This window comes from Dermacentor variabilis, chromosome 5 (assembly GCF_050947875.1).
Source record: "Dermacentor variabilis isolate Ectoservices chromosome 5, ASM5094787v1, whole genome shotgun sequence".
In the NCBI taxonomy this organism is placed as follows: Eukaryota; Metazoa; Arthropoda; class Arachnida; order Ixodida; family Ixodidae; genus Dermacentor; species Dermacentor variabilis.
This window is the reverse complement of record NC_134572.1, coordinates 49033092-49059573: the sequence shown is the minus strand read 5'-3', so window position 1 is coordinate 49059573 and position 26482 is coordinate 49033092. Positions and strand designations below refer to the sequence as shown.

The window sequence follows — 26482 nt, the reverse complement described above, 5'->3', positions numbered from 1 at the left end:
TGGTGTTTCAAAACGGCCGCCTCGTACACGCTTCGGGCCTAGCTGCTGTAGCTTCCTCAATACACATGCTGTAGTACGTGTTGTCTATCATCTGTCTTCCCGTTTTCTGCATTCGGTCTATCAAAATGGAAGTGCCCACTGCGAAGACAAAGTCCATCATGATGGCCCATTTAAAGGAAAGTGATCCTGTGTGCGGAGATGGACGGAAATCAGGCTGTATCATAGGCGTTCGGAGTTCCTGAAGCTTGCAAGCGGAACTGGTGCAAACAGAAGGGGGAGATCTACACCTGTGGCGGCTGCGTATGGTACGGCCGCATGCTACGCAAGCCCTATCTTCTGATCTGCAATGGGAAGAGAGTCTAAGTGCACCGAGGGCTGATAGCTTCGTGTGTGGTGTTCTCGTCACTTAGTTCGCGTGGAAGCGAGAGATGACACGACGATCAGTTTGCTTGCCCTTAGTACTGTGCTTCCTCACTTCAGTGTTTTGATAGCGAGTTTCCGTGGTCATCGAGTCAGATGCGTTCATGTCACCATGGTTGTTAATTTAGTTAGTAAGCGAATGTTTAGAAGTTTACGCATCAGATCAAACTACTACCTACTTCGTATAGCTGTCTACTAATTTGCTATCGCAATCAATGCTTCTCATTTTGGGCGGAACTGCATGTTTCTTTATTTGTCACAATTTTAGTGTATTGAGAGTAAATCTTCGTTTTCTTTTAAATAAGAGAAAGTTGTGTTTCTGTATGAAAGCATGAGGTGTGTGGTACTGTAAAGGCCTTTCTATTTCTGGTCCCAAAAAGCGTTACAATCGAAGGCGCTTTAGAATCGAGTGAATACAGTATGCAGCAGAATTTGAGTAAATTGAATTTTTTTTTTATTTGTTGACTTCAAAATCGGGAAGGAAATCGGGCTTTGGGAGGTGCTATCACACCGTTGATCCCGTGAGTGCAGCTTTCCATCGACGTACGTCGCTGTCTTGGTATCACCGTAAACATGAGAGATTGGAGATTCTGATAGCAGCACTGTATTTCTCCATGTAGAAATAAATGCAACAAAAGGGGGTGCTAAAACAGAAAACTAGTATTGTGATTCGTTGTTGCAGTCAAATGGCATGCAGGGAGCGCTCCTATGTATTAGCAGATGCTAATTTGAATCACTGGAGTGCTTGCATCGTGCACATTTTGGCAGCAGCGAGCTATGCACTTCACGCATTCCGAGGCCAACATTTCAAGATCTGCCTGGTTATCTCTAGTTTCCTTCGTTGCTGCATCCTAGCTGCTGCACGATGGTGATATGGGCATGATATGCACAACATAAGAGAATCTGTTTGCTTTTCTTTGCACCAATGAAGCTACTTCATATTGCGCGATCTGGCAGGTATAAAGGTAGAAGTTTAATATTTTCATTAAGTAGTGAAGAAGATGGAAGACGTGTAATACAGAGTTAAGACAACACATGGTAGTGAATGCCGCTGATCTTGTTGACGCGGCAAGACTGGGTCACATGCGATTGCCAGCTCCTGATAAAGTTAAAGGCTGTTTGAATATGGCTAACAAATTGCATGATACTGCACAAAGCAAAAGCTTTTTGGGAGGGAAGGTGGCTGGGGAGGGAGTGGAGTCATGACGGAGTGACGTAGGTTGCCTTGGCAATGGGAATGCAATCGGTGCATCAGCGCGGTTGTTCTGCTGTGGCCGCTCTACCAGTGCGCCAAGGCCTTTTGGCCAGCTTTACCAAGGATTGCGCGCTGGCTTGATTGTTTGTATCATCCACCATGGCACAAAAGGCAGTTCACAACATTTGAAATTTAGCATGTTGTAAGCTAATGGACTTGGACCTTTTGAAAAATTTGTATCATTCCAAAATCCGTATTGGGATTGACTGTATCCAGGGTGTCTACCAAGTTGACATTTCCAAATTCCCTGTGTTTTCCAGGTTTTCCCCGAGTGCCTTTGCAAAATTTCCTGAGTGAAGAGAACTTTGTTTTATGTCAAGACACCATGTCTCCCAATGCAGTCACTCTCTAGTAAGCATGCTTAAAAAAAGAAAAGAAAAAAAAAAGACTTAAAGGGACCCTGAAATGATTTTGATGATTTTGTACAAATGGACTGAGTCGTTAGAGTAGGTCCTTCTGATCATGGATTGAAGCATCTAAGTGCTCCACGTAAAGCGTGTAATTTATTATAAGGTTTTAAAAATGTACATCGCTGCCAATCGCAGCACACTGCTCGGCAGAATTTTCAGCGGCCCCTACTCATATGACGTAAAGCACCCAACTGACATCAGTAGGGCGAGCTATTTGACTGGCTGCCCAGGATGCGTCATACACAATTTTTCCACCTTTATGGTGAACAAATGACGTTCGTAATAGTTGGAATGTTAGTTAATTTGTTTCTATAAAAAGAAAGTAACAGGAAGATGATGCACAAGAACAATTTCTCACTACACTTAAGCACTTCCGGCACACAGCAAGTATCGTCTGCTTGTGTTATAACGTGCTCCATTTTGATGAGAGCTCTGCGGTCAGAGTCGGTCTCAGTCTTTTCTCGAGCGCTATGATTCGACTTTGTTGTGTTGTGGACTGCAAACGTAGCAACTGGTAATATGTCAAGCTGTGACATCGTGTCCCTCTGCAAGGCAGCAGACGAGCGGACTGGCTGCAGCGCATCGAACTGTCGCTATCCGATCAGCGCCAGGATTTGCGTGCTTGCGGCCGTCACTTTACACCAGAAGAATACTAACGCAATAGCGTTTCGCGAGTTTAGTATTAGGGTAAACGCAAGCACAAGGGGCAGGGCCTGGCAGTTTGACTGTGTTGTTTCATGGGATGAACAGAAGCACAAATGTGAATGGTCTGCACGGTGCAGCCACCTGGTGGCACAGAGCTTAACCACACACAGTAGCAGTAACGAAATGTATTCTTCTTTACTGCTGGTGTAAATTTTTTGCAGGAGTGTAATCATTAACATGTTTTTGTATATGTTTAAAACATTTTACATTTGGTTAGAGAAATATTAGCGCTTTGTTTGACTGGTTAAGCTCTGCGCCAACAGGTAGCTGAATTGTGCAGACTGATCAGGCCACTCACGTACATCTACGCTAAAGTTCCTTCATCAGCTTGAGTTTATGCCTCCAGTCATCCATCGAAACGCCCAGCTCGGCTGAGGTTACTGGAATACCAGACACGTTTGGTGCTGCGACAGAATATTCGTAACACACGCTGCTTCGATAACTCTCACTTGGGGTCATCTGCCAAGCAGCTGGCGAAGAGTTTGGAAAGGCTTCGTGCACTCACTTCTATAGAACTGGAAGTCGATGACACGACGTGCCATCATGACGCAGAGCCAGTGAAGGTGGAGCTTAGCCCCGATCACTCGGTGAACGAGATGAGGAGAAAATGCACGACTATGGAGGAGGGTAACTTGTAATCGTTCGTAGCTCTCTTAATATGAAACGTTTCACACAAATTGTGGTGCGAATGATTAACTTTAGCTATGCCCTAACCGTCTACAAAATTTGTCCAAATCGTTTCAGGGGCCCTTTAATCCAGTTTGAATAGTAAGGAGTAGTGTTTACTTTATTCCGAAAGAAAACAGAAGGGAGGGGTTAGTAAAATGCACAATGAATAAAATATCTTTAAAGCTAGCGTAACAATGCTGTATTGAGGCAAAGCTGACTTTCAGGAACCGACATTATGCAACATGCCGCGCTTTTCGAGCTCTGAAGCCAATTGCAAGGACCACAAAGGCATTGTCGTTGTGATTGCTGACAGCGGCGAATTCTTTCAATGAAACACACGGTACCAAACGGCAAGAAGCTTAACACCAAACATTGAAGTAGCTAGGCCTGCGGATCTAGGCTAGTGGATCTGCATGCGAGAATGCCGGTTCGAGGCGGTGAGGTAATCAAAATGGCGGCGGTGGTCGCTTTCATTAATGTCGTTTCTGACCTGTGGTCATGGCAAATAGTCCGGAAAACCCGACGGCGAAGGGCTTTTGCGTCCGGAATTTCAGAATTTCTTATGCACTGACCCGATGGGGTACAAGGCGGTGCTGCAAAGCCATCTGAATTATCGGGCATCCGGAAAGTCTGTCGTTGACTGTACACTGTCAACTCCTCCAATCGACAACACGCCGTCAGAGGCCATTCATTACGATTCCTCTCTGTTACTCGAGCCAGCATTACCGTGACTTTAGTTACCTTTGAATAAAATTACAGCTAATTTTCCGTGATAGAATAACGAATTCCCTGAGTTTTCCTTGAGTATTTCCATACTACTCAACATCCCTGATAATTCCCAGTTTTCCCGGTTGGTAGACACCCTGGTATCATCGTTACCAGGGTGTCTGTACACAGGGTGCTGTACACATGGCATCAAGTGGTGCGTGCATTGGAACACCTAGCCATCTCTCTCACAGCTACGTAACTATGTCACTGACTCCAACTATCGAATGTATGTTTGTGAGAGCCAAATGTCAGAAACTAGAGAAAGCATGTGATTTCTTAAGCCATAGGCTATAAGTCAACATAAGAAAATCTTTGGACAAAATATGACCAGTTTTCAATGCCATGTTCTGTGTACCAATATACTGTGCCTACATGTCAGCAATGCCCAACTGACCTAGCCCCAGCTGGCACGCTATCATAAGGGAAGCAATTGTGTGGGTTTGTACTTCAGGGAGTGCAACTCACCTTGTGAATTATGGACATGATGTCTTTTGCAGTTCCATCTTGCTTCTGGTTGTCCATACACGAGCAAACAAGCTGGAGCACTTGAAGGTGCACTTTCATGGAAACTGACTGCACGTCGTCCTTCATCTGTGGGCAAAGAAACCAACAAGTCGCCAGCTGTTCACCCGTGTAAAAACTACCTGCAGGCTGCGTTATACTGTATTTTTGTCATAAAATGCTATTCTTTATTTCCTAAGGATCGTTCGCCGAAGCATTCCTTGTCAAGGGTTGAATACCAGCCTAGTTAGTTATAAGCACAGATGCTTCTAAACAAATCTCTTTGCACAAATTATTGGAAATGGGTTATTATTAAATACTGAGACTACCACTTTAAGTTTCCTAATATACAAATTCTAAATGAACATTGACACTACAGAGGAAAGTCCATTTTGAATAAAATATACTTTAAAAAATCAACTTACAAGAACCATAAAAAGAAAAGCAGCTTCACCTCTATGAGATGCCTCATGATTTCTTTTCAAGTATATCAAGTAATGGATAAAATCAATGATGCAGAGACATGACTTACAAAGGGACTAAAAGATGGCGTACGTCAAACACAAAGTTTGAGAAATGACTGGTAAATATGGTGAATAACTTCATCATACCCAGATATTCTCAGGATATCTTTCTGCGTTATGGCTCTTTACAGCTGTTCCTTACAATCAGGCAGCTGCAATCAGCAGATGAAATTAAATGTGATAAAGCAAACACACCGGGTGTTCCCTAGAAACCATGTAGCCATGATTACCAACATGGAAATGCTTGTGCTTATGGCGGTACAGGCAGCTTAATGACCTTCTTGGTGTTGTTGTCCTTCTGCCCCCTTATTTTTCAAATTACAAACATACTTAAATAAGACTACGGCAGCAGACAGCATGATTCTGCCTTTCCGAGATTGATTACTTAAGGAGGTCATATAAGTGCAATGTAAATTGCAATTTAAAATAAACATTTGCTAGCTTTCTGCATATGCTGCATGTGCAAACTTGAAGCTAGTCAGAGGAATAGTCATGGCCACTTAACCCAATATGTACCTGAAAATAAAGGTAGCAATTTCAACATAGTAGTTGCCTCCCACATGAGCTACAAAATACACTATATCGAACTACTGCTTGCTAGTGTTAAACATAATAATAATAGTAAACAAAGGCTTCTTGCACATACCTATTACAGGACAAACTAAAATAAAGTGTAAGCCAATGCATTTCGTAGCACATTTTGTGGCCACATATTTTAGAACTGCCATAATCTCAAGATTCCTACTAACTGAACACACCTTGACCACTGACGGGGTAAAAGGCGGTCACAAAAGTGGTTCTTGAATGAAAATTACAAAAAAACATGACAAGTGCACTTTTTAGTCTTAAAGTAATTCTCTAGGTTTGTATTCTCAAACAGTGCAGGCACCATGGCCCTACAGTGAACACAAGCACTTATGTGGTGCTACAGTCAATTACATCAGAGATGGTGCCAGTGGTGTAGCCAGAAATTAATTTCCATAAAAAGAGGAAGTGTACTTTTTTCCAATCACAAAACATTAATTTTTAACTAGGAAACTATGAGTGTGCATCTGGGCACATAATAGCAGATCTCGAAACAACCTTGGAAATCTCATGATAAATCCTGATTGATTGATCAATCGATTGATTCATGGGTTTTAATATCTCAAAGCAACAAAAGGGCTATGGAGAGACCTTAGCAGATGGCTATGAATTAATTTAACCACCTGGGATTCTAAACTGCACCTCACTATAAGTACATATGAACATTTTGCATTTTTGCAGCTGCTGCGACCCAGAATTTAACCTGCAACATTAAGTTTAGCAGAACACCACAGTTACTAAGCTATCACAGATGATCTCACAGTAGATAGTGCACGCACATTCTTCAGTTCTACAAATGATTTCTCACTTTGTATGCTTGCTGAGCAATAAACAAAAAGTGATAAAAAATTCTTACTATAGTTGAAACAAGGTCTCCAAGGATATCTTTCAATTCTTCCAATGTGCAGGACTGGAAGAACATCTCCATGAGCTTGTAGTGCTTGTCCGCAATGCAGTTCTCCAGCGTCAAAGAAACAGTGCCACTGGCTGCCTCCGCTCGCTGAGTGGCCGCACTTAGTGCAAGTTGGGTGTAGATCCCTTTTCCCAGTGCTGAAAAAGGAGCCAACAGCAGCTTTGGAGACCTTGACCTGAAGTGAGCTACCCGGGCCATGACTTCGACCAGGGTGTCAGCAACTTCACTCGCCTGCAGCACAGTTAAAAGGAACGAAAAAAAAAAGACAAGGACAAAAAATACAGTGTTATATATGTAGGGCACACGGGACACTGTCCTAATTAAAGATTAAATGAGCAGGAGCACTCGTTGCTAGTGGCAGAGCATTTGCTGAGTGGCTGAGCCATCCTTCGGTAGCTAATTCTTTTATATATCCTACTATAATTGCTCGAGCTGTGTGCTAGTGATGATGGCTGCGAATAATCTTTCATGGCTTACAAATTGTTCCAGGTAACATGAAGGACTAGCAGGGAGACATCAAGATGATCACAAAGTGTAGGGTCAGAGGCTTGAATAATGAATTGAAACAGCACTGGTACAATACTTTACTGAAAGCAATCTCTGGACATCTAAGCTTGCTCTGCAGAGACTGCGGTTGTATAACTTTGCTGGAAAAAAATTGTGTTCTGTGCAGACATGCTGTCCGGCTGACAAAAGAAATGATGGACGCTCTAGCATTTAAAAGTCTGGGTAATTATTTGTCACCATGCCTCATTATGTTACCAGTGAAGGATGTGTACTTCCTATCAGGATACGATGACATATCTTAAGCCTTGCCTTTCACTTTTTTTGTAACCTTGTGCTGAGGTGTGTCTTCTGTTTTATCCCTCGTAAGCAAGCACTTATTCTGAGCGATCAAGAAATAGCCTTTCAGTTATTTGGCACATTGTGATTGTCTTGATGTCTCCCTATTTGTCCATTGTGTTGTCTGGTGCTGTTTGTAAGCCATGATAAACCAATTAACCAAACAGGTATTCTGATCATTTTTCAGTAGACAATTTTTCAATATTCTTATTCACTATTTCAAATGTGCATTAGCAATGATGCAAATTTCAGTAAAAATTCCATACTGCTTTACACTGTTTCAGTGTGAAATCCTGCACCTGATAAACTAACACTTCTCTGGATCTTCTGCAAAACACTTTGTTTTATTTTATTCTAACTATAATAGCAGCGTTTTATCCTAACTATGATAGCACTGCTCCAATGCCTAAATGTGAACAGTCCACAAACTGAGAAATTACTTCACGCTAACCTTCGATTCTTGTAGTTCGGCTGTGGCCATCGACAGAGCAGCCAGCGTATCCTCGCTGCACGAGTCGTCACTGACCTCCTCGTCAGTAGACAGCCTGTGGGAACAAAATGTGTACTGGGCCTGCAAGAGGCCAATGGTGTAGATGTGTCTTCTCATCTCTGCCGATGGCTGCCTACACCCAAGAAGTCGTTGCAACCAGGACTCAATACCTTCTGACATTCTATGGGCCATCTTCTGGATGTGGCTTTTGACATCTTCGTGAGGCTTTCTGCACAACTCCTGATTGAAGCCCACAAGGGAGGATGGAGAAAGGTGAAAGGGGAGAAGAAAAAAAACGGTCAATTCAGAGCATGGAAGAAAAATATCAAGCTATTGCAACCAGTCACTGCTGCACATGAGCATGCAAGAAATGACACTATCCCAAGCAAGTATCCATAATTCAAAGGAACTGAAGAATGCTTTAGCAGGCCATAATAGCAAATCTAATAGACATGCGTTGTTGAAGCAATGTGGAATAAGGCTGAGTTGCCTTGCTACCACACCAACTAAAATGTCAGCACATGAACTTATGCTTAAAAACCTGAGTTTGGAATAACAAAACAGTGTGGTAGACACAAGAAGGGCACAAAGATAACATACCAGCACCAACTCCTTGAATAGAACCAGTGCGGCACTGGTGTGCGCTTTTAAAAGAACACCCTCTGTGGCTGAAATGACTTCTTTAACCTGCAAGGAAGATAGGAATTTTAGCCAACTGCCACGTGAAGATCTCAGTTTACAAGTAACGTAAATCAAATGACGTGCAAGATCAGTATTCATTCAGAACTGAAATCCAAGAAAGATTGGTCAGTGAATTTAGCAGAAGCTTACACAAATGCACAAAAGACTGCAGTGACAGTGATGACTAAAATTTGTAGTAAGAGAAAAATGCAAGTCCAATTATTATGACTTATTATCTCAGAGGTACACAATGACTTTGAAAGGTGCACCCTGAACTTTACATTTAATATTATTATTACGCATGGTTAAATATTTAGGTTCCACAGGCATTCTTATGCTTCTAACAAACAAGCAAGTGCTGTTGCAACGAGTAACGTGGGCGACATGGAGCTCAGCACAAGAATAATCAATACAGTCAACGACCAATTTTTCGAACCTGTCCAATAATTCAGACATGTTCGGCACTGCTATAACTTCAGCAACTCCACATGCCCCATAGAGCCAATGTATAAGAATGTCTGAAATTACAGTTGAAAAACCCTTTGCCATCCAATTTTCTGGATATATTGCCATGACCGCACGTCCAAAATAGCATTAATCGAAGCCACCACTGATGTCACTTGGTTATCACAGCCTCACCCACCGTGGTTGCTCAGTGGCTATGGTGTTGGGCTGCTGAGCACGAGGTCACGGGATCGAATCCCGGCCACGGCGGCAGCATTTCGATGGGGGCAAAATGCGAAAACACTCGTGTACTTAGATTTAGGTGCACGTTAAAGAACCCCAGGTGGTCGAAATTTCCGGAATCCTCCACTACAGCGTGCCTCATAATCAGAATGTGGTTTTGGCACGTAAAACCCCATAATTTAATTTAATCACAGCCTCGAACTGGTGCACTCACATGCCGATCTGTTGGCAGCCGTAGCCACTACTACGGCCACACCAAGCCTAGCTGCCTTGACGTTCGCTTTTAAGCTTCCTGTTGTTCAGTGCCATGTTTTGAATTGAAAGCATTCGCCCCCTATCAGTGATGGCATCGAAGTGTGAAAAGCTCGACACGCTGTATAATGCCAGTTGCCAAAAGTCAGATTCGCCGCAATACAACCGTGTTACGCAGTGAAGAATACCAAGAGTGAAAAGGGGCAACTGTCACGGGATACAATATGTAATTCTTAATTATACAAGCGTGCAACCGCTGTCTGTTCTCACAGTACGAACACCGATATGCCTAATGCGTGTAGGGGCAGGCCTTCAGATGTATACTTCAGACATGTCTGTGGCAATTTGAGTCCTCAGGGCCAGTAAAAGGCATGCATTCATTTTTAGTGACTGCCTGATTTTTCGTACGTTATCGTGGGCCCTAGGGAGTAAAAAAAAAAATAGGAAATTGACTGTATACAAGCATGGCAGGCAGGTTCAGGGAAATGCATAGTTCGAAAGCTTACTTCTTTCACGACAGAATTTAACATCCTGACTGTGTTCTTCTTCCGTAATGCTTGGCGTACTAATGCGTCAAGTATGCCCTCATACAGCTGCAGCATGGACTTGTCCTCCAGAGCCTGCAAAATGTGAGCATCGTACATTTGACAGTCATTACAATAGATCATGATTATCCAGTGAAAAAGGCCCATTATATCCAAAGTCCACTCTACACAAATTTGGAGCCGCAGTATGTTGTGAAATGGGGGAACTTGGCAAAAAACCACCATCAAGTGCTTCGAATTGCTATCATGAGCGCCTTGTCATCAATTATGTGGTTCAGATGCTTGTTTTGCGCTTGCTATTTATTAAAACGTATGCTGTTCTGTATGTTGTATGCATGATTCTAAAGAATGGATGTACTGTTCACTTCACTTTGCCGAGTGCTTGTAGTCTCTGCCTGAAGGGGGTACAAGCCATTGCATTATTTTGCTTTCTGACGGGGGCATTAGCCATTGATGATGATAGTTTTATGTTGACAGACACGAAAAAAATCCCAGGATCCTAGCCATATACAGCTTCGCTGTAAAAAACTAATTCACAGCAATGGTACAAACACACTAGCAATACAGAGCCTTCTGTTTGCCGTTTTCTGAGCACTGGCTGCAACAAATGGCAGTTTCCCGGCACACTGGCAAAATTCTCGTCAGAAAAAAAAAAAAAAGAAAGGAAGGACCAGCAACATTTCTGCAGTTGCAGCAGCTGCTCTCCATACTAGCTGGCCAGCCCTAGTGCATTGCCACTGCTGCCACCAACACAAATATTGGATACTGTTGCTTTTAGCACAAAATAATGTTTGACAAAATAAAGATATTTCTTAACCTCATTATTTATGACAAGTGATGACCACTGTCAAACTTCCAGCATAAATGGGAGCTACGATATGAGGCAAGTTAAACTTGGTACCCATGTCCGCTGAGAAGCAGGCTATGCCATGCAAGGCTTAAACACACTCTAGGCAGCTGCATGGCGCTGAGCCAAGCAGCTGTGTGATTGTCCTGAAAGGTTGCCATTAGCTCGTGGTGTGTCACACAGCATGCTACTGAGCAAAGCTTCTCACTAGAGCGTTCACTCCTTTTGAAGAAGTCTGTTTCCACACTTGTTATGAATGGCCAGAAAAAGTATGTGCAAAAAGTTACACAAATTTCTGCCACAAGGTATGTTGTATTGCCGCATTTGCCTCAGCTGGGTCAATAAACATAGTGAAATTTGTTGCAGGAATAATATAAGTAGACCAAACTAAGTGAGAAAGTATGGTCTGTTATACCTGAAGGTATGTTTCATGGTGATCTGTGGTAACGGTAGTGGACTTTAGGGATAGCTTCAGCATAGGGGATTGGGAAAGCAGTACAGTCGATCCCAGTTATATTGAACTTGAAGGAGATCAGGAAATAGTTTGATGTATTGATATTTCGAAGTACAAAATATGTCTAACTGAAGTTTACTTGAGATCTCTGCACGACTTGAACAGTTTTTCGACACGGTGAAAAGCGGCAACTTACCGATTTGCTTCTTTAAGGCTGTGTCAAACGCATAACAGTTCACTTATTTTTAGCTTATGAATGTTGCAAGTTGCTCTTCACAATGCTAACCCTAAAAGCCTGCGTCGCCCAGAAGTGAGACTACGGTGTGCCTCGCATGCTTCGAAGTGCTTGTTGCGCATTTTTATTCAAGATAAAGTAGCAATCAACACACTGCAGAAGCAAACTAGCCTGTATGGATACGTGCCATGCTGCCACCAGCGCATGTGTACTGCAAATCGTGCGGGAATGTGAACGGGTGCATGTCCTTTACAACACCAAAAATGCACCATTTAAACACCCGATTGTCATATGTGGGCAACAAGCCAGGTGGACTGTTGCGTATTGTTTCAAAACTGACTTTCTGTCAGAACCAGTTGTCCTTGCTTCTCGACTGCCTTAAAAGTCTGCACATCTCTTTTTGTGTGCCGCTCAGTGCTTCGACGCCTCGCGGCCGGTACGTCCCTTCGTTCTCAGCCCTTCCCCTTTGGCTCCTGCGTCAGTGACTGCCGACACTATGCACATGCTGTTAGTTTCAAAAATGGCTTTCAGCTTGTAGAACATCTGAGTCGATTCCCACTTGCATGTCACCATGCAACCACGGATGAAACGCATACAGTGCGAACCCGCAAATTGCACAATGGTCTTTCCACAAAGTGCAGATGTGGCGTGCAGTGCTTTTGTTAATTTCAAACTGTAATGTAAAGACCCGTCCAAGGGCAGGCTGCGGTCAGATTCGTTTTGGCCACACATGGAATCCTAAAATGCCATTCGCAAAAAGCTTTTTGTGAAAAGGCAGACAAAACGCGGGGCACTTTTGTCTTTTGTCTACAAGACAGACTCGGCAGCGCAGAACTTCTAGTTCAGCATCCCAGGTGCAGCGCCACTCAGTGAAAAGATGAAGTGTCATTCATGCTTTCTTGTGGAACACGTATCAGACCGAGAGGCCTTTCATGTTCTTGAAGCAGAGTGACGACCTGCTCTTTCCAATAACAAATGGCCCCAGTTTGCACGAGCCAACCATATGTGGAGTGAGTATAGCAGAGCACCCTGCTTATTTTATCCCCCTGGCACGTACTGCCCTTAAGTTTCAATACCTTGTTTGACAGCATCTGCCAAAACAGTGCAGTGACAAATTTGTCGGTATTAAAAATTTCCAGCGACATGAGAAGTGATTGCGCCTCCAATAGGAGAAGCACACTTTCAGTGGCGCTGTGCGGCGCAGCATTCGATATATCAAATGTAGCGGTGAGTGAGAGTTCGATGTACATGTAGTATGTTGGTGTGCTTTTGCATGGGATGTTCAAGGGGAATTTTACAATTGTTTGATAAAGGCAATAATTAGATTTATCTGAGTTCAATATATCCTTGATTGACTGTATAACCAGAAGAATTGCCATTTTTCCTTTGCATTTTTCCATTTTTACTAACCGGGATGTAGGCCTAGTCAGGAAATATGCATTGTCTGTTTCCTTTTGCCTCATTTCGTTGGCATGATACATTGTTGTACTATATGTACACATGTCAGAATAAGCAGTACTTATTATTATAATGAATTCTACTAAAACAACAATAAAAATCCACTAGGCACTGCCTTTTCTTGTGTAAAGGTCGAACATATAAATTACGGCCTAAATATTTAGAAAAAGAAAAATTATCCATGCTTGGACCATTGTCCATTTCCTAAGCAGTGCACCTAGCCATGTGCAGCTCATGCTCTGCAATTTATGCTTGGCATCAGTGTGGTGCAAAGATAATCGGGATCCTCTTCAGTCTGTTGCTTCTGCAGTTGGTATACTGTTAGAGGAAAGCTTGTTGACTATACGTCGGCGCTGTGACAAAATATGTATTCCGGCACAAAACGGCTTGTCCCATAACACTTTCCTCCTCTACATATGCATTTGTACAATGTATGCCTCTTTTCACAGGCAGTCCCTGCTACTGCATGCTGCCCTGAGAAATTCTGCGCTTTGTATGCACTTTGGAGGATAACAAAGAAACTTGAGAAAAAGCTAAAACCATGCAATGAGTGATGAAACAAGAAACGATAATCGCAATGTCAAGAGACAGGGAGACCGGCAGTGTGAATGAGAGAGCAGGAAGGTACAGCTGATATTCTAAGTAAGAATGACAGCAAGAGGTGAAGTTGGGCAGGTTGTATAGTGGACAGAACAGATAACAGGTGGCCTATTAGGGTAAGAGAATGGGCAACAAGGGAAGGGAAATGCATTTAAGGGCAGCTGACAACTAGGTGGTGGAATGAGAGCAGGGAATTTGCAGGAACAGCGTGAAGCCAGCTGGCTTAGGACAGGGGTAACTGGAGAATGCTGGGACAGGCCGTTGCCCTGCAGTGAGGAGTGTGAGAACAGCTTGCCTGAGACAGGTTGCCCTGGAAGGCTGCAACTAGCCGGCTTATGAGGGATCCTCCACAGACAAAATCGAGAAGCCAGGACCTCCTGGGGCTCTGCAGCAGTGCGCAGAAGGTGCCCACCGCGCACTTCACAGCTGCCAGTCTCTTTTCCCAGAGGGGGCCACTTTTCTTCACCGTTGTACTCTCAAGAAGAAAGATCACAGCCAGAAGGCCAAGCATACACCTCAACTGGTTTCCTGGGAAAAGGCTACCCAGAGGAAGGTGATCCAAGGCCTGGAGGAAAACAAGAAAACATAACAATGCTTACAAGCACCCCCCATACACCACTTCTGTGCAAACTACGTATTACTGAATAACACGGTGTGGTTGTTAACTTGCTTGACCAACACAATTTGAATTGATTCTAAGTTCTCCCAGAGTTGCAAAATCTTGTTAAAAATCTGTTGTTTATGTTTGCCTTTAAAAACGAATTTGTACGTTTCAATTGGCTAATGTTTTCTTTTTTTAAAGTTTAGGCCTGGAGGAAAACGGAGATAAATAATAACATAATGCTTACAAGCACCCCCAATACATCACTTATGTGCAAACTATTGCTGAATAGCACAATGTGGGTGTTAACTTGCTCGACCAATATAATTTTCATTGATTCTAGGTTCTCCCATAGTTGCAAAATCTTGTCAAAAATCTGTTGTTATGCATATGTTTGCCTTTAAACACAAATCTGTATGTTTCAATTGGCTGTTCTTTCTTTTTAAAGTTTGCCCAACGGCATAAACTATTAAATATACAAATGGCTGCATGCTCTGTTCTTTTGTCTTTTGAAGTATGATCTCTACCCCTCTGCAAAAACCCTTACTATTGTGGCTTGCAATTTTTGAAATAAGATAAACAAATATTCATAGTAATAATTGTATGCAACAGTTTACAGAATCTTCAGTAACGTTTTCAGAGATACCACCCTGCGAAAGCACCTTGCGTTACACAGCCAATTTTTATTAATTAGACTCCGGCTAATTCAGATCTTTAGGTCAATTTGATCCCGACCAAATGTCCTGGCCAACACCCATGCATTTCTATGGGTCAAAAACTATGTTAATTCGATCCCAAAATTGACCTTCGGCAGATAATTTAAACATGACTAGTCTGCAGCACACACCTGACACCTATGGTGACCCTAATAGTGACCCCTTCAGTGGCAGCAGCAGCATCTGTCTGGGCAGAGCTTAGGAGACAGTGAATGTGATGAACGCACATCATCTCCCGTCAAAAATGCCTGTTCTCAGCCTGTCCTAGAAGGATTTTCAAGTAATAACCGTAGCTCATAATGTCTGATTACAGTATTCACCCAATTCCAACATACACCTTTTGTTTTAATTCAAGAAAACTGGGCGTAAAATTGCCTGCGTGGTGCAATTGGACACAAAACATAACCTCCTTCGAGACATTCTTACGCTTTACTGCACAACACCGGCGTATTGCGCTGAACTTGACTTTAATTAATGGGGCCCTGAACCACCCCTCCAGCATGGTGAAATAACGTAGTCCGCGGGTAGCATATGCTGCTGAGAACACCTCAGCCAAGTTTTGCTGTTGTACGCAGTGTGTGCAGCTCACAAACGGAGTGTGAAGTCACCCTTCTCTCAAACACTCTCTTTTAAAACAGAAGCCTGCTCTTCTCTCTCTTTTGGATACTTTATTTTGTAATAAGGCGGATTCCCCTATGTGGCTGCTATTGGTAGCTGCGGTTAGCTATGCAGCGTAGATGCCATGGCCTCTTCGGGGTGCTGTCATGAGTCTACTGGCTAAGTGCACTGCGGCTCGCTGAGGACAACTATGTTTGGCTTATGTTTAGTGCATCGTAGGCACCAAAATCGGAAGCCGTAGCATCTATGTTAACATCCAAAATTAAATTTGAACTTTGCGCCACAGTGACATTTTGAAAACGCAGCTTTGTGGGCACGCCCCACTCCGCTGTAGCCATCGCACTGCAAGGCATTGAGGAAGGAACAGGAGCACAGTGGAGGTCATGTTTGATTGACAATAACTCTGCTTCTGCTAAATGCATCGAAGTACTTTTTACAGCAAAGTACTTTTGAAATAGCTCATTTTCACTTCGAATGCCTTTTACACTTGAATAAAAAGTGGTTCAGGGTTCCTTTAAAGGAAACTGTGCAATGAAGCAACAGATATTATTAGACCCTTGGCCATTTTTCTTGCTAAATATTTGGGTGCATGTTGAGTTCTACCACGGTCATTCAATATTTTTCATCTGGTCATGAAACTTCCCCAAAAGTTTCATACAGGGATAGGAGGTGGCACCAGAGGCTTTGGCTAAGTAGAAGGCGAACAATCTGCCGTGCCAGATGGCCAGGCTTTATGATCCTGCAAATATTTCATGAGGAAAGGCGCCTCTCCCACATTTATTTCAGCATGTTTGTAGAGTGAACATGCAAGGGGAACTTTTGGCAAAATAACTTAATGTGCGATGCATTTGTGTTTAAATTATACACAACACCGTATTATGATTGTCGTCCCCTTCCCCCTAGTAGCCTTCCATGCACAAACTGTTTCGTTCAGCTGTCTTTATTTCACTTTAGTAGGATAAGCTGGTTATATTTGGTTAGCTAGTTCAGTATGTTAGTTAGTTATTAGCTGATTGGTTAGTAAGTGGTTAACCTGGTTATATTTGATTGGTTAGTTCAGTGTTAGTTATTAGTTGATTAGTTAGTTAGTTAATTATGTTTGCTTAGTAATTGTAGTTAGGTAAGTTATTAGTGAATATTCTTATTTCAGTTAGATATAGTTAATCAGTCGGTTAGCTTTGCTAGCTTCATTAGTTAATTAGATGTGTTAGTTACCTTATTTATTTAGTTAGTTGGTGTATTACTTAGTTACTATTATGTAGTTAAATTATTGATTGATTTGGTTTTGTTACTGAAGCTTGTTACGTTACTTATTATTGGGTTTAGTTATTTAATGTAGTTGTTAAATTAGTAAGTTAGGTTCGTTAGTTATTAGTTTTAGTTATTAGTTTGATAATTAGTTTAGTAATTACCTCTTTGTTGGTTAGTTAGTCAGTTAGCTTTGTTAGTTTAGGAAGTAGTTTGTAATTAACTTCATAGTAATTAGTGATAATACAGTATTTTGCAATTATAATAGGTTTAGCAATTTGGTAATGAGTTAGTATTCAGTTTGTTACCTTTGTTAATTTAATAATTACCCATTTGTTTGGTTAGTTCATCAGTTGGTTAGCTTTGTTTGGAATGCAGGTTTTAACACGTCAGTGCATAAATGCTTGACGTGAACTTGCTCTGTAGTCGGTTACTAACGATGGAGGTGTACAATTTGAATTATGAATTAAGACTCTGTTGCAAATGCAGTTGAACCTGGGAATGAAACAAGGCGTCGTATCTGTTTCGAAATTGTTCGCGTTTAACCCTTCCAGGGTCGATTCTTTTTGCCATATGTGACCGCCCAGGGCCAATTTTTTTTATTGCAGATTCCAATTCTTCTGAGGGACCTATTCTGAAAAATATTTACCGTAATTTTTCTACGGTGACTGTAAAGTGAGAAAAAGATATTTTGCGTTGGTATATATGTACTGTTTATTCATGAATAACAATAAAAAATGAAATAAACTTATAAGAATTAAAAATTTGATGCATTGTTATTCACATAGTTCAAAGCTTAGAAAATGTGCACACGGAAATATTTCAAAGGTGTCAAATGTTCCTGCTCTTAACTAATATTTACACCCACAGCGTAATTGAACTGTGTAGGTGAGCACACTCAAGAAAACTGTGTGGTTGGGTGCCCGTCAAAAAAGCAACAAGTGTGACAAACTTCCGCTAATCTTCATCTTATCGTAAACCAGAGGCAATTAGTTTTCGCAAGTCTTCAAGAAAAAAAAAAGAGAGGAAAAGGAAAAGCATGCACAGCGGCATCCTTCCTATGCACACCCCGGTGAGCACTAAACGAGCAAGAAACAGGCGGTCACCCTTCGAGCGATTAGTAACGAGATAGCCATCAGTTTTGCGAGCGCAAGAAGCCAAAACTGCCTGTGGAACAAAACTCAGACCACCATCCGCCCGCGCGCACATTGGCGTGCGCGCGGGCAGTCAACCCTTGCACAATAGCGAGTGTGTGCACAGAACGCATGTGGCGTCCAATCGGCGTCTGCTCCACTACACCTTCCACTTGCAGTTGCGCTGCGGTGCATCCACTGCAGGCGCTATATGAATCTCTCCCATCACGTTACGTGTAAGTTTCATGACCAGAGGAAAAGTATTGAAGGACTGGTTCTACTTTGTTTAGGAGCTTTCATGTCATTTTTACATTAGTTTTTTTTTTCAAACATATATAAAGTGGCTGCACATTTGATTTGGAGGCGTGCTGGAATAGGGCAAACACTGTCAAATGACTCAGCGGTGTGTTGTATTTTCTGAATCTTGTTTAATTCAACCTGCTGGGTAATTCGATCAGTTTTGTTGGTCCCGTCAGGGTCGAGTTAATGGAAGTCCGATGTATATTTTACCTTGACATGGTGATTCAAAACGTGGCGAGCGGCAACTACCAGATAGTAAAGCTCTGTAAAAAAGCTGAATTGCGTTAAACAAAGAGGAGCAACGGTACAAGGGGGGGTTCAAGTACAGCTGAAAGATCTAGTTAGAAAGTTTGACATGTGCAAACAGCCCTTGCCCCCTGCATGTGCATGTCTCTCAGTGAAGACCACGACACTAATGTTAGAACGTTTAAGTCTTTAACTCAACACCTGAACCCTTTTCAACAAGCTTTTCTTATCCAGACCTGGTAGCTTGCCACTCGAAGATTTTACAAAAGGCAGACTTATCCTATTTTGTAAAACGGGTATGTTAAGCAAGTTATACAAAGAAACATTTCAAGACGTTAGCATAGTTAGGTCTTAAAGGGGCCCTGAACCACTTTATATCGAAAAGGAGAAAGGGATTTAAAGAGAAAATAGGCTATTTCAGAAATACTCTGTTGAAAAAAGTATTTCAATGCGTTCAGCAGAAGCGGAGTTATTGGCAATCAAACACAGCCTCCGCTGTGCTTCCATTCCTTCTTCAATGCCTTGCACTGCGAAGGCTACGGCATACTGGGGCATGCCCACAATGCTCGGCCTTCTAAATGTCACTGTGGTGCACAGTTAAAATTTCATTTTCGATGTTAACGCAGATGCCACGACTTCTGCCTTTGGTGCCTACGATGCGCTAAACATAAGCCAAACGCGGTTGTCCTTAGTGAGTCGCAGCGCTTAGCCAGTGGACTCGTGGCGGCACCCCATGGCGCCCACGATATCTACGCCATGTAGCTGACCGTAGCTTGATGTCAGCTATCGGCCAATAGCAGCTGTCTAAGGGAATGACGAAATAGAGCGTCTGATGATGAAGTAGTGCATCTAGAAGAGAGTGAGAACAGGGCCTTCTGTTGAAAAGGGCGCTTTTGAGAGAAAGGTGACTTTGCGATGCGCTTACAAGCTCCATGCACCGCGTACGCAGCAAAACTTGGCTGAAATGTTCACAGCAGTGCATGCTACTCGCGGACTATGTCATTTCACCAAGCCCGAGGGGTGGTTTAGGGCCCCTTTAAGGCAGTCTCCTGTATGCATGTAACAGTAAATTTAGCGAAAGTAGCATGTTGTACTCAATGGTGAAGAAGGTGGATAGTAAAAGAACAGGAAGAATTAAGCACAAACTGCCAATTGAAGGAGCCTAGCTGATCCTAGCTCTTTGCACTGAAACAGCACAGCAAGCCATCTGTTCTGCTTACCTCCAACAAAAATGAGACATCTTCCACATCAATTCTCTCGGTGAATTTCTCTGAATTAGTGGCTATGATGGCTGCCAACCTTTCAGAAGCAGCATGAATGGCAGCCCACATTTTGTTGAGGCCTTCAGAAGAAAGCAGCTCTTTTGAGCTGTAGTCAGCCTGTGGAACAGTCTCCGCATACTTTTCCCACTTCACTGGTCCTGAAAGGGTGCCTGAGAGCGCACGACACATGCCTGTGGGGTCTTCTTCAGAGTCAAGCTTCCTGGAACATCATTAAAATGTGAAGCACAGTACCATTAACGGTCAGACATCAGAACATTTATCACTTTATGCTACATTGACCACTGGCTGCAGTAAGTGTGCCCGCTGCGATGGTTCAGTGGCTACAGATTTTGTGCTGCAGAGCACAAGGTTGCAGATTTGATTCCCAACACCACATCAGCCGTATTCCAATGGGAGCAGATTGCAGAAATGTTTGCGCGCCACGCCTTGGATGGACATTAAAGCAGCTCAGGTGGTTGAAATTAATTTGCCACCTCCACTGCGATGTCTCTCATAGCCCATGAGTTAATTTGAGATGTCAAGCCACATAACTTATTTTGTTTTTCTTAATGTGCAAACATGATGCACTAGCAATAGCCAAATCTGAATTTGGGGAACAGGGACAGAGAAAGTATTTCCGGCAGTGTGCCTCTTTAGTAACCCCATTGACATATTTATGAATACCAAGAGCTACTGCACATGCAAAACCTACGCAATGATGAAGGCGGCAATGCAATGATGACGATGCATTCTCGGCTTCCGTCAGTACATCTCATTGGCGCATGAGCTTGAAGAGGTGCCTAGTTTCTATCACCTATAAAAACACGCAGGTTTTTCATAGATTATCACACTCAAACAGAAAGCAACTGACTGAGGAGCTGTGAGTAATTCATTGACTGGCGATTGCTAGTAAAATACTCACCACACTAGACATGGCTGACCACCACAGAATGAAGACACCATATCTGCATGCAGAATGTTTATGAACACTCACAGCAATGTGCCACTGTGCATTAGGCTAATGACTTGTCTACCTCACACAACTGGGTATGAGTACGAGTTGCACAGTCTGTAACATTAGCATTTGCAACAAGCTGGTGCTCTTAGCTCTTAGCTTTTTGCTTTAGCTTGTTTTCACTGAAGATATACTTCTACTGCTATTCATTTCTACCCTCAAGTTCTATCTTCAAAACAAGGAAGCAGTTACCTTTTGCTAGCCTTGAACATCGTGGAAGCACATCCCCACAGAGCTGTGACATAGCATGTCTGAGCCAACTTGCACTCGATGAATGCCTGGCTTCCAAGGTAGGTGGTGATAATTTTTGTCTGAGTTAGGGCTTTCTTACTGCTGCAAAGAAAAAGTAACCTCCCAAACATGAACAAAAGCATAGACAAAAGCAACAGGACGTGAGAATGCAAAGATCTTGAAAAGCTATGAACAACATCAAACTAGTGGCCTGAAAACAAGCATGCAAAAACACTCTTTGCAACGACAACCAGTATACAAAGAAGATCTATAAATCTACAGGTCCAGCCATACGAAGTACAAACAGGAGACACAAAATACAACATGCTGTCTGATAAAATGAGTGATACGTCTGTCAGTTGCCTGTCCTGGCTGTTAGTGCCTGCCAGTGCCTGATAAAACCATTATATAACTTGGTAGTGTGGCTAGTTGCACACCAGAACAAGAAGAAAGGGGGTTAACCGAGGCGCGCAATTTTTATTAATCCTATCGTGAGACGCCAACAAACAAAGACACCAAGGAAAACACAGGGGAAATCACTTGTACTTGCTAAATGAATTAAAGAAATGATAGATTAATGGCAATGAAAGTGGATGAAAAGCAACTTGCCGCAGGTAGGGAATGGTCCCACGTCTTCGCACTGAGCTTTGCACGCATAATGTGAAGACGTGGGATCGTTTCCCACTTGCGGAAAGTTGCTTTTCATCCACTTTCATTGCCATTATTTATCATTTCTTCAATTAATTTAGTATGCACAAGCAATTTCCCCTGTGTTTTCCTTGGTGTCTTTGTTGGCTTCTCATGATGCGGTTGCGCACCAGATCAGATGCCAAGTACTGTGTGTCTCCTGCCATATGGAAGTGTCAATGGATCTTGCCTCTTCCTTCAGCAGTCATTCATCTAAGAGGCTACAGATAGCAAACTATTCTTATTGCTAATGCTATGTGGTGAGTCAAACCTTCTAATGATGATAATGTGATATGCCAGCGTGTTTTGTATTTATGATACCAATGGCAGATAGTTTTGAACCTGAAGTCACGGCCATTGTGCCTGCAAAGTTGGGATGGAGTGTTGGGGAAAAAATGTATAACACTGAAGCCTGTTCAGGGTTTCCTTTTAACTTATTTGGGTGCTTTTCATGAATTCGCAATGCACCAATTGTAAGTTCCCAAATTTGTATAGCATTGTTAAGTGAGAGGAAGCTGCATTCTGACAGTGTGCCCCTTATACTTATGTGCGAGTGGCTGGGGACTCACAGGTGCTAAATATTAAGCCTTAGCAAACATTAAAGCTCTACAGGTGAGAGTTATAATAGAGAACAATAAGTCAAGCTGCAGCCATTCAGGTGCACAATAAATGCAAGGCTCAGCTCTGCATTGCAAACCGCTTTATCAGCTTAGAGAAGCTACAAAGCTTATTTTTTCAATGAAGGTCAATGCAAAAACACAGAAATCATTTTTAAGGCTATACTTGTACTGAACATTTGTTGTTGGTTCCATACAACACACCACTTGTCAAACAAGCAAATGAAAGCAAAAAAAAAAAAGAAATGTATGACTTGCCTGTCAACTGAATCTTTGCCTTTCTCATGTGCCATCACTTCCAAGAAAAATTGACAGAGAGCTGTGACATTCTTTGCTGGCAAGTAAGGGGACAGTAGGGGGAAGTTCACCAGCAATGTGTGCAATGACACCACTGGAAAACGGCTTTCTGAAATTTCACAAACCTGTAACACACAAGACAGTGATGAGGGTGGCAACCACTGCAAAATCTAAGAAAGACATTTCAACTGTTAGGAAAGAGACAAATTACACGAAGCTATTTTACTTTAACCTTTAGCAATGTACCTCTCAAGCAAACACATACATACCCTCTGTGACCAGGCCGAAGTGCTCACAGTCATGTCCACTTGGGAGAAAACCAACTTAGCTGTAGCTTGCAGACTAGCTTCAAGATGTTCATTGGTGATTTCAGTGAAAAGAACAAGAGCTCTTATCTTTTGAATCCATAGCAGCATCTGTAAGAAAAGGAAAAAAAAACACTTAAAATCAAAAATTAATAAATTAATAAATGAATTGCACAGCCACCTTATCTTTGAAAAGAGTCAGCTTGACCAGAATTGAATATATATTTCTAATTTATGAGTTCCAACAATATAAACAATGAGGAAGTGTAAGAGATGACATAATTACTAATTCAACAACCATATATCTGCAAACTTATGCACAAACTATGGCAGCAAATTATGTAAGGCGCAGCTTGCATGCAACAAGTCAACAGCTCACTGCAAGATCACTTTGCCTTCATTCTCGGTGGCTGATTGCACTCAGAAACAACCAGAGGTCTGTGACCTCTCACTCACAAGGTGGTGACAGATGAGCTTTGTGTTGTCCTTTCCCATCATGGCCAGCAGAGACTCCATCTTATCAGCTGTGAGAGAGGGATGAAGGAAAGAAAGGTCGTCTGCCTCCAGTGGTGCCGTGAGCTCAGGAGCCATGTACTCTTCACCATAACTCCTCCGGTACAGGCAGAGGACAAGATGCAGCTCTCCCCATAGGTGAAACACAGAGAGTGCACAACGAGCACGTTGATTCTGGATATGACAAATCACAGTGACACAATATCAGAAGCTGTGTATTATTATTATTGTTAGAAGACAGCACGACTCATAAAATGAGTAATTCAGCGCCTACTGGTCTTAGGCGTGCATCGCAATGGTGTGATGCTCTAAGTGAACAAGCACAACAAAAGTGCGGCAAACAAACAGGACAGTCAAATGCACGTCCCATACCACAAGTACTGGAAGATTACTCGAAGCAGCTCAATAAAGGCCAACGAAAGGAAGGAGCCGGAGGCCGTCAACAGAGAATGACACAGGTGATGTCTCATTGTGTATATATAGCATTGTTATAGGCACATCGTCATGCAAAGTGCGGCCAGTGTCCACCAACACAATGACATGTAGGTGGACAATGGAAAAGGGCTACAACGGTCCCTTTCTACGCTTAATATGCTTCACTGCATGGCACAACTGTATTGCGGTGAAGCTGACCCCCCTCCCCCCCCCAAAAAAAGAACAGCAATTATACAACAAATATTAAGCCTCTGCCTCATGTGCACTTAATGCAAATCTAGATCTGAAGTGAACAGAGTTAGGCATACACTGCCTACATAGAAATATGTAGCTTCAATTTAAATCTGACCTTGGTTAGCTACCTAGTGCATAATGGTAATTATGATGCAAGTTTGCTGCCTGACCCAGTTTTTTTTCTCGTCCCGGTGGAGTCGGGGAAGTTTTCATATCCATACAAATGGGAGGATTGGTTGAAATTCAGGAGTCTCCCGGTCAAATCAGGAGAGTTGGCAGGTGTGTGTTCACATCTGCTAGCACTGCCATCGCCATGTAAAATAAGCATTAGCATAAGCCGTTGTCCTGATCCTGTACTGCTAATTGATTAGCCGCTCTGCCACTCCTGTTGTAGAGCTGAAATATCAAGCGACGAGTGAATGCTGAAAAAGTTTCTTTTTGACCAAAGCAACCATTTGCGAGTGTTCCTTTGCAATCAACTTGGTTGTGTGAGCAACTTGCTGCTGTGAATGCCGCCTAAGAGCGACCAGCATGCGACTACCATAGTCGAGTCTCGATTATTGTGGCACCTATCAAGATCTTTGTGAAGGGAGCATGAGTACCACTTCTCACTTTTGTACTCACACTTTGTTTCTTGATACTCAGGTCCACCATCCGTGTGGCGAGTTCACGGGTGGCTTGCATCAGTTCACAGACCTTTGTTACATACAATGGCGGTGTAGTTGGGTTGACCACTTGGATGTGATGAGCAAATGTGCGGAAGATTTCTGTAACAACGAGGATCTTGGGGAGATGATTCTCTGGTTTTTTAGGCACTTCATCTTCAGATGTGCTTTCTAAAAAAAAAAGAGTTAAGGAGAAGCTTAAACTGATACATCAGCACGAGTTGAGCAAGCACAGGGGTAAAAATATTTATTTCTTTGAATTCGACATATAGTTGAAACTGTTTATGACAAACTTGATAGTTCTACAAAAGATGGTTGTCATCTCAGGTTATATATAGACTTTCCCTTAAAGACCCTCAAATATTGATCTCACTGAAGCTGGTATCTGCAGTTACGATTCAGCAGCACTTTCGTCCGAAAACCACATTTTCAGTGTCATTGTTGTTCCTGGTGTGTTCGCGCATGTAGCCACAAATTTCCTTTAGAAACGTCCATCTCAAGAACGAAATGTGGCATGGTACAGCTCTTTCAAAACAGTGCCCTGTTCCGATCGCCTGCCATTTCGAAACTGCAAGCATAGCTGCCATTTTTTATGCGAGAGCTCGTGATATATTTAACTACCAGCAGGACATGACTATATTCTGCACAAGAGAGCAAGGCATTCTAGTTGGCTGGAAGCGTAAACTTTGGAAACTACTGTTGCATGTCACCATTCTACGAAGGCCTCGGACATCATGGTCTCGGCATTATGACTGCGCGTCAGTCACACAAGAGCCATAAAATTACATTATCTATGTTGCGTCAGGTGTGTCATATGTAAGAGACATGTGACGCAGAAAGGAAGAAGCGGACGATGTGCGCGTATCGGTCCGAACGGCACGAGCCCTTGAGGTGCATGACCCGAGCTGGGATCGAGGGAGAAGCGGCGCTGAGCTGGGATTATCGACATGGCTCTGGGCCAAGAAGGTTGTAGCATCAGCATCGCACTGGCAATGGGACCCAAGGAGGTTCGCTCAAGTCCGTGATGCTGGCGGTCCAGGGTGTGGCCGCCGACCTCTGCAACGTTCGAGCGAGGCTCCTAGGACCTGCTGCAGTGTCTCACGGCAGTGCCGGGCACTCCAGGAAGGATCCCTCTTCAGAGGCAGACCAGCACGTACGATAGTCTCTGAGGTGTCTCGTTGGCACTCGAAGTAGCGGCGGAACCCGGAGTTAGGCCTAACCGGTGAGGCCGGGGTGCCACGTCACTGACAGAGTTTTGCTTACAGCATAAGCGCCATGCTGCTTATGCTGCAAGGCCCTTTCCTAGACGCGTGCCCTGAAAATGAGTGACCTTCTTCACGGCTTCCGAAATCAACGCATGGTGGTCATTCACTAATCTCAAAGGCTGTATTATCGTCGTAGTTGGACTGAAGGCAGTGTGCCTAGTTTAGTCGCGCTTCCATGCTTTGGTATGTCGTGTGCGCCCTCCTTTTACATTAGAGAGTTTAAGCGCATCTAGTATTCTAGTAAGCACACGT

The 26482-nt window shown here is 42.9% G+C and overlaps 1 protein-coding gene across 2 annotated transcripts in view; it reads right to left on the bottom strand.

Moving 5' to 3' along the window:
* LOC142582563 (unhealthy ribosome biogenesis protein 2 homolog) overlaps positions 1 to 26482 on the bottom strand; it is a 77220-nt gene that overhangs the window by 19959 nt on the left and 30779 nt on the right. For both annotated transcript variants that reach the window (XM_075692421.1, XM_075692422.1), the window contains 12 exons: positions 24925 to 25136; positions 23575 to 23805; positions 23083 to 23229; positions 22775 to 22938; positions 21174 to 21314; positions 19925 to 20186; positions 14138 to 14407; positions 10210 to 10323; positions 8684 to 8770; positions 8045 to 8323; positions 6694 to 6981; positions 4693 to 4818 (listed from right to left, as the gene is read on the bottom strand). In XM_075692421.1, the coding sequence (XP_075548536.1) occupies positions 4693 to 4818; positions 6694 to 6981; positions 8045 to 8323; positions 8684 to 8770; positions 10210 to 10323; positions 14138 to 14407; positions 19925 to 20186; positions 21174 to 21314; positions 22775 to 22938; positions 23083 to 23229; positions 23575 to 23805; positions 24925 to 25136 (2321 nt within the window). The remainder of the gene's footprint in view (positions 1 to 4692; positions 4819 to 6693; positions 6982 to 8044; positions 8324 to 8683; positions 8771 to 10209; positions 10324 to 14137; positions 14408 to 19924; positions 20187 to 21173; positions 21315 to 22774; positions 22939 to 23082; positions 23230 to 23574; positions 23806 to 24924; positions 25137 to 26482) is intronic.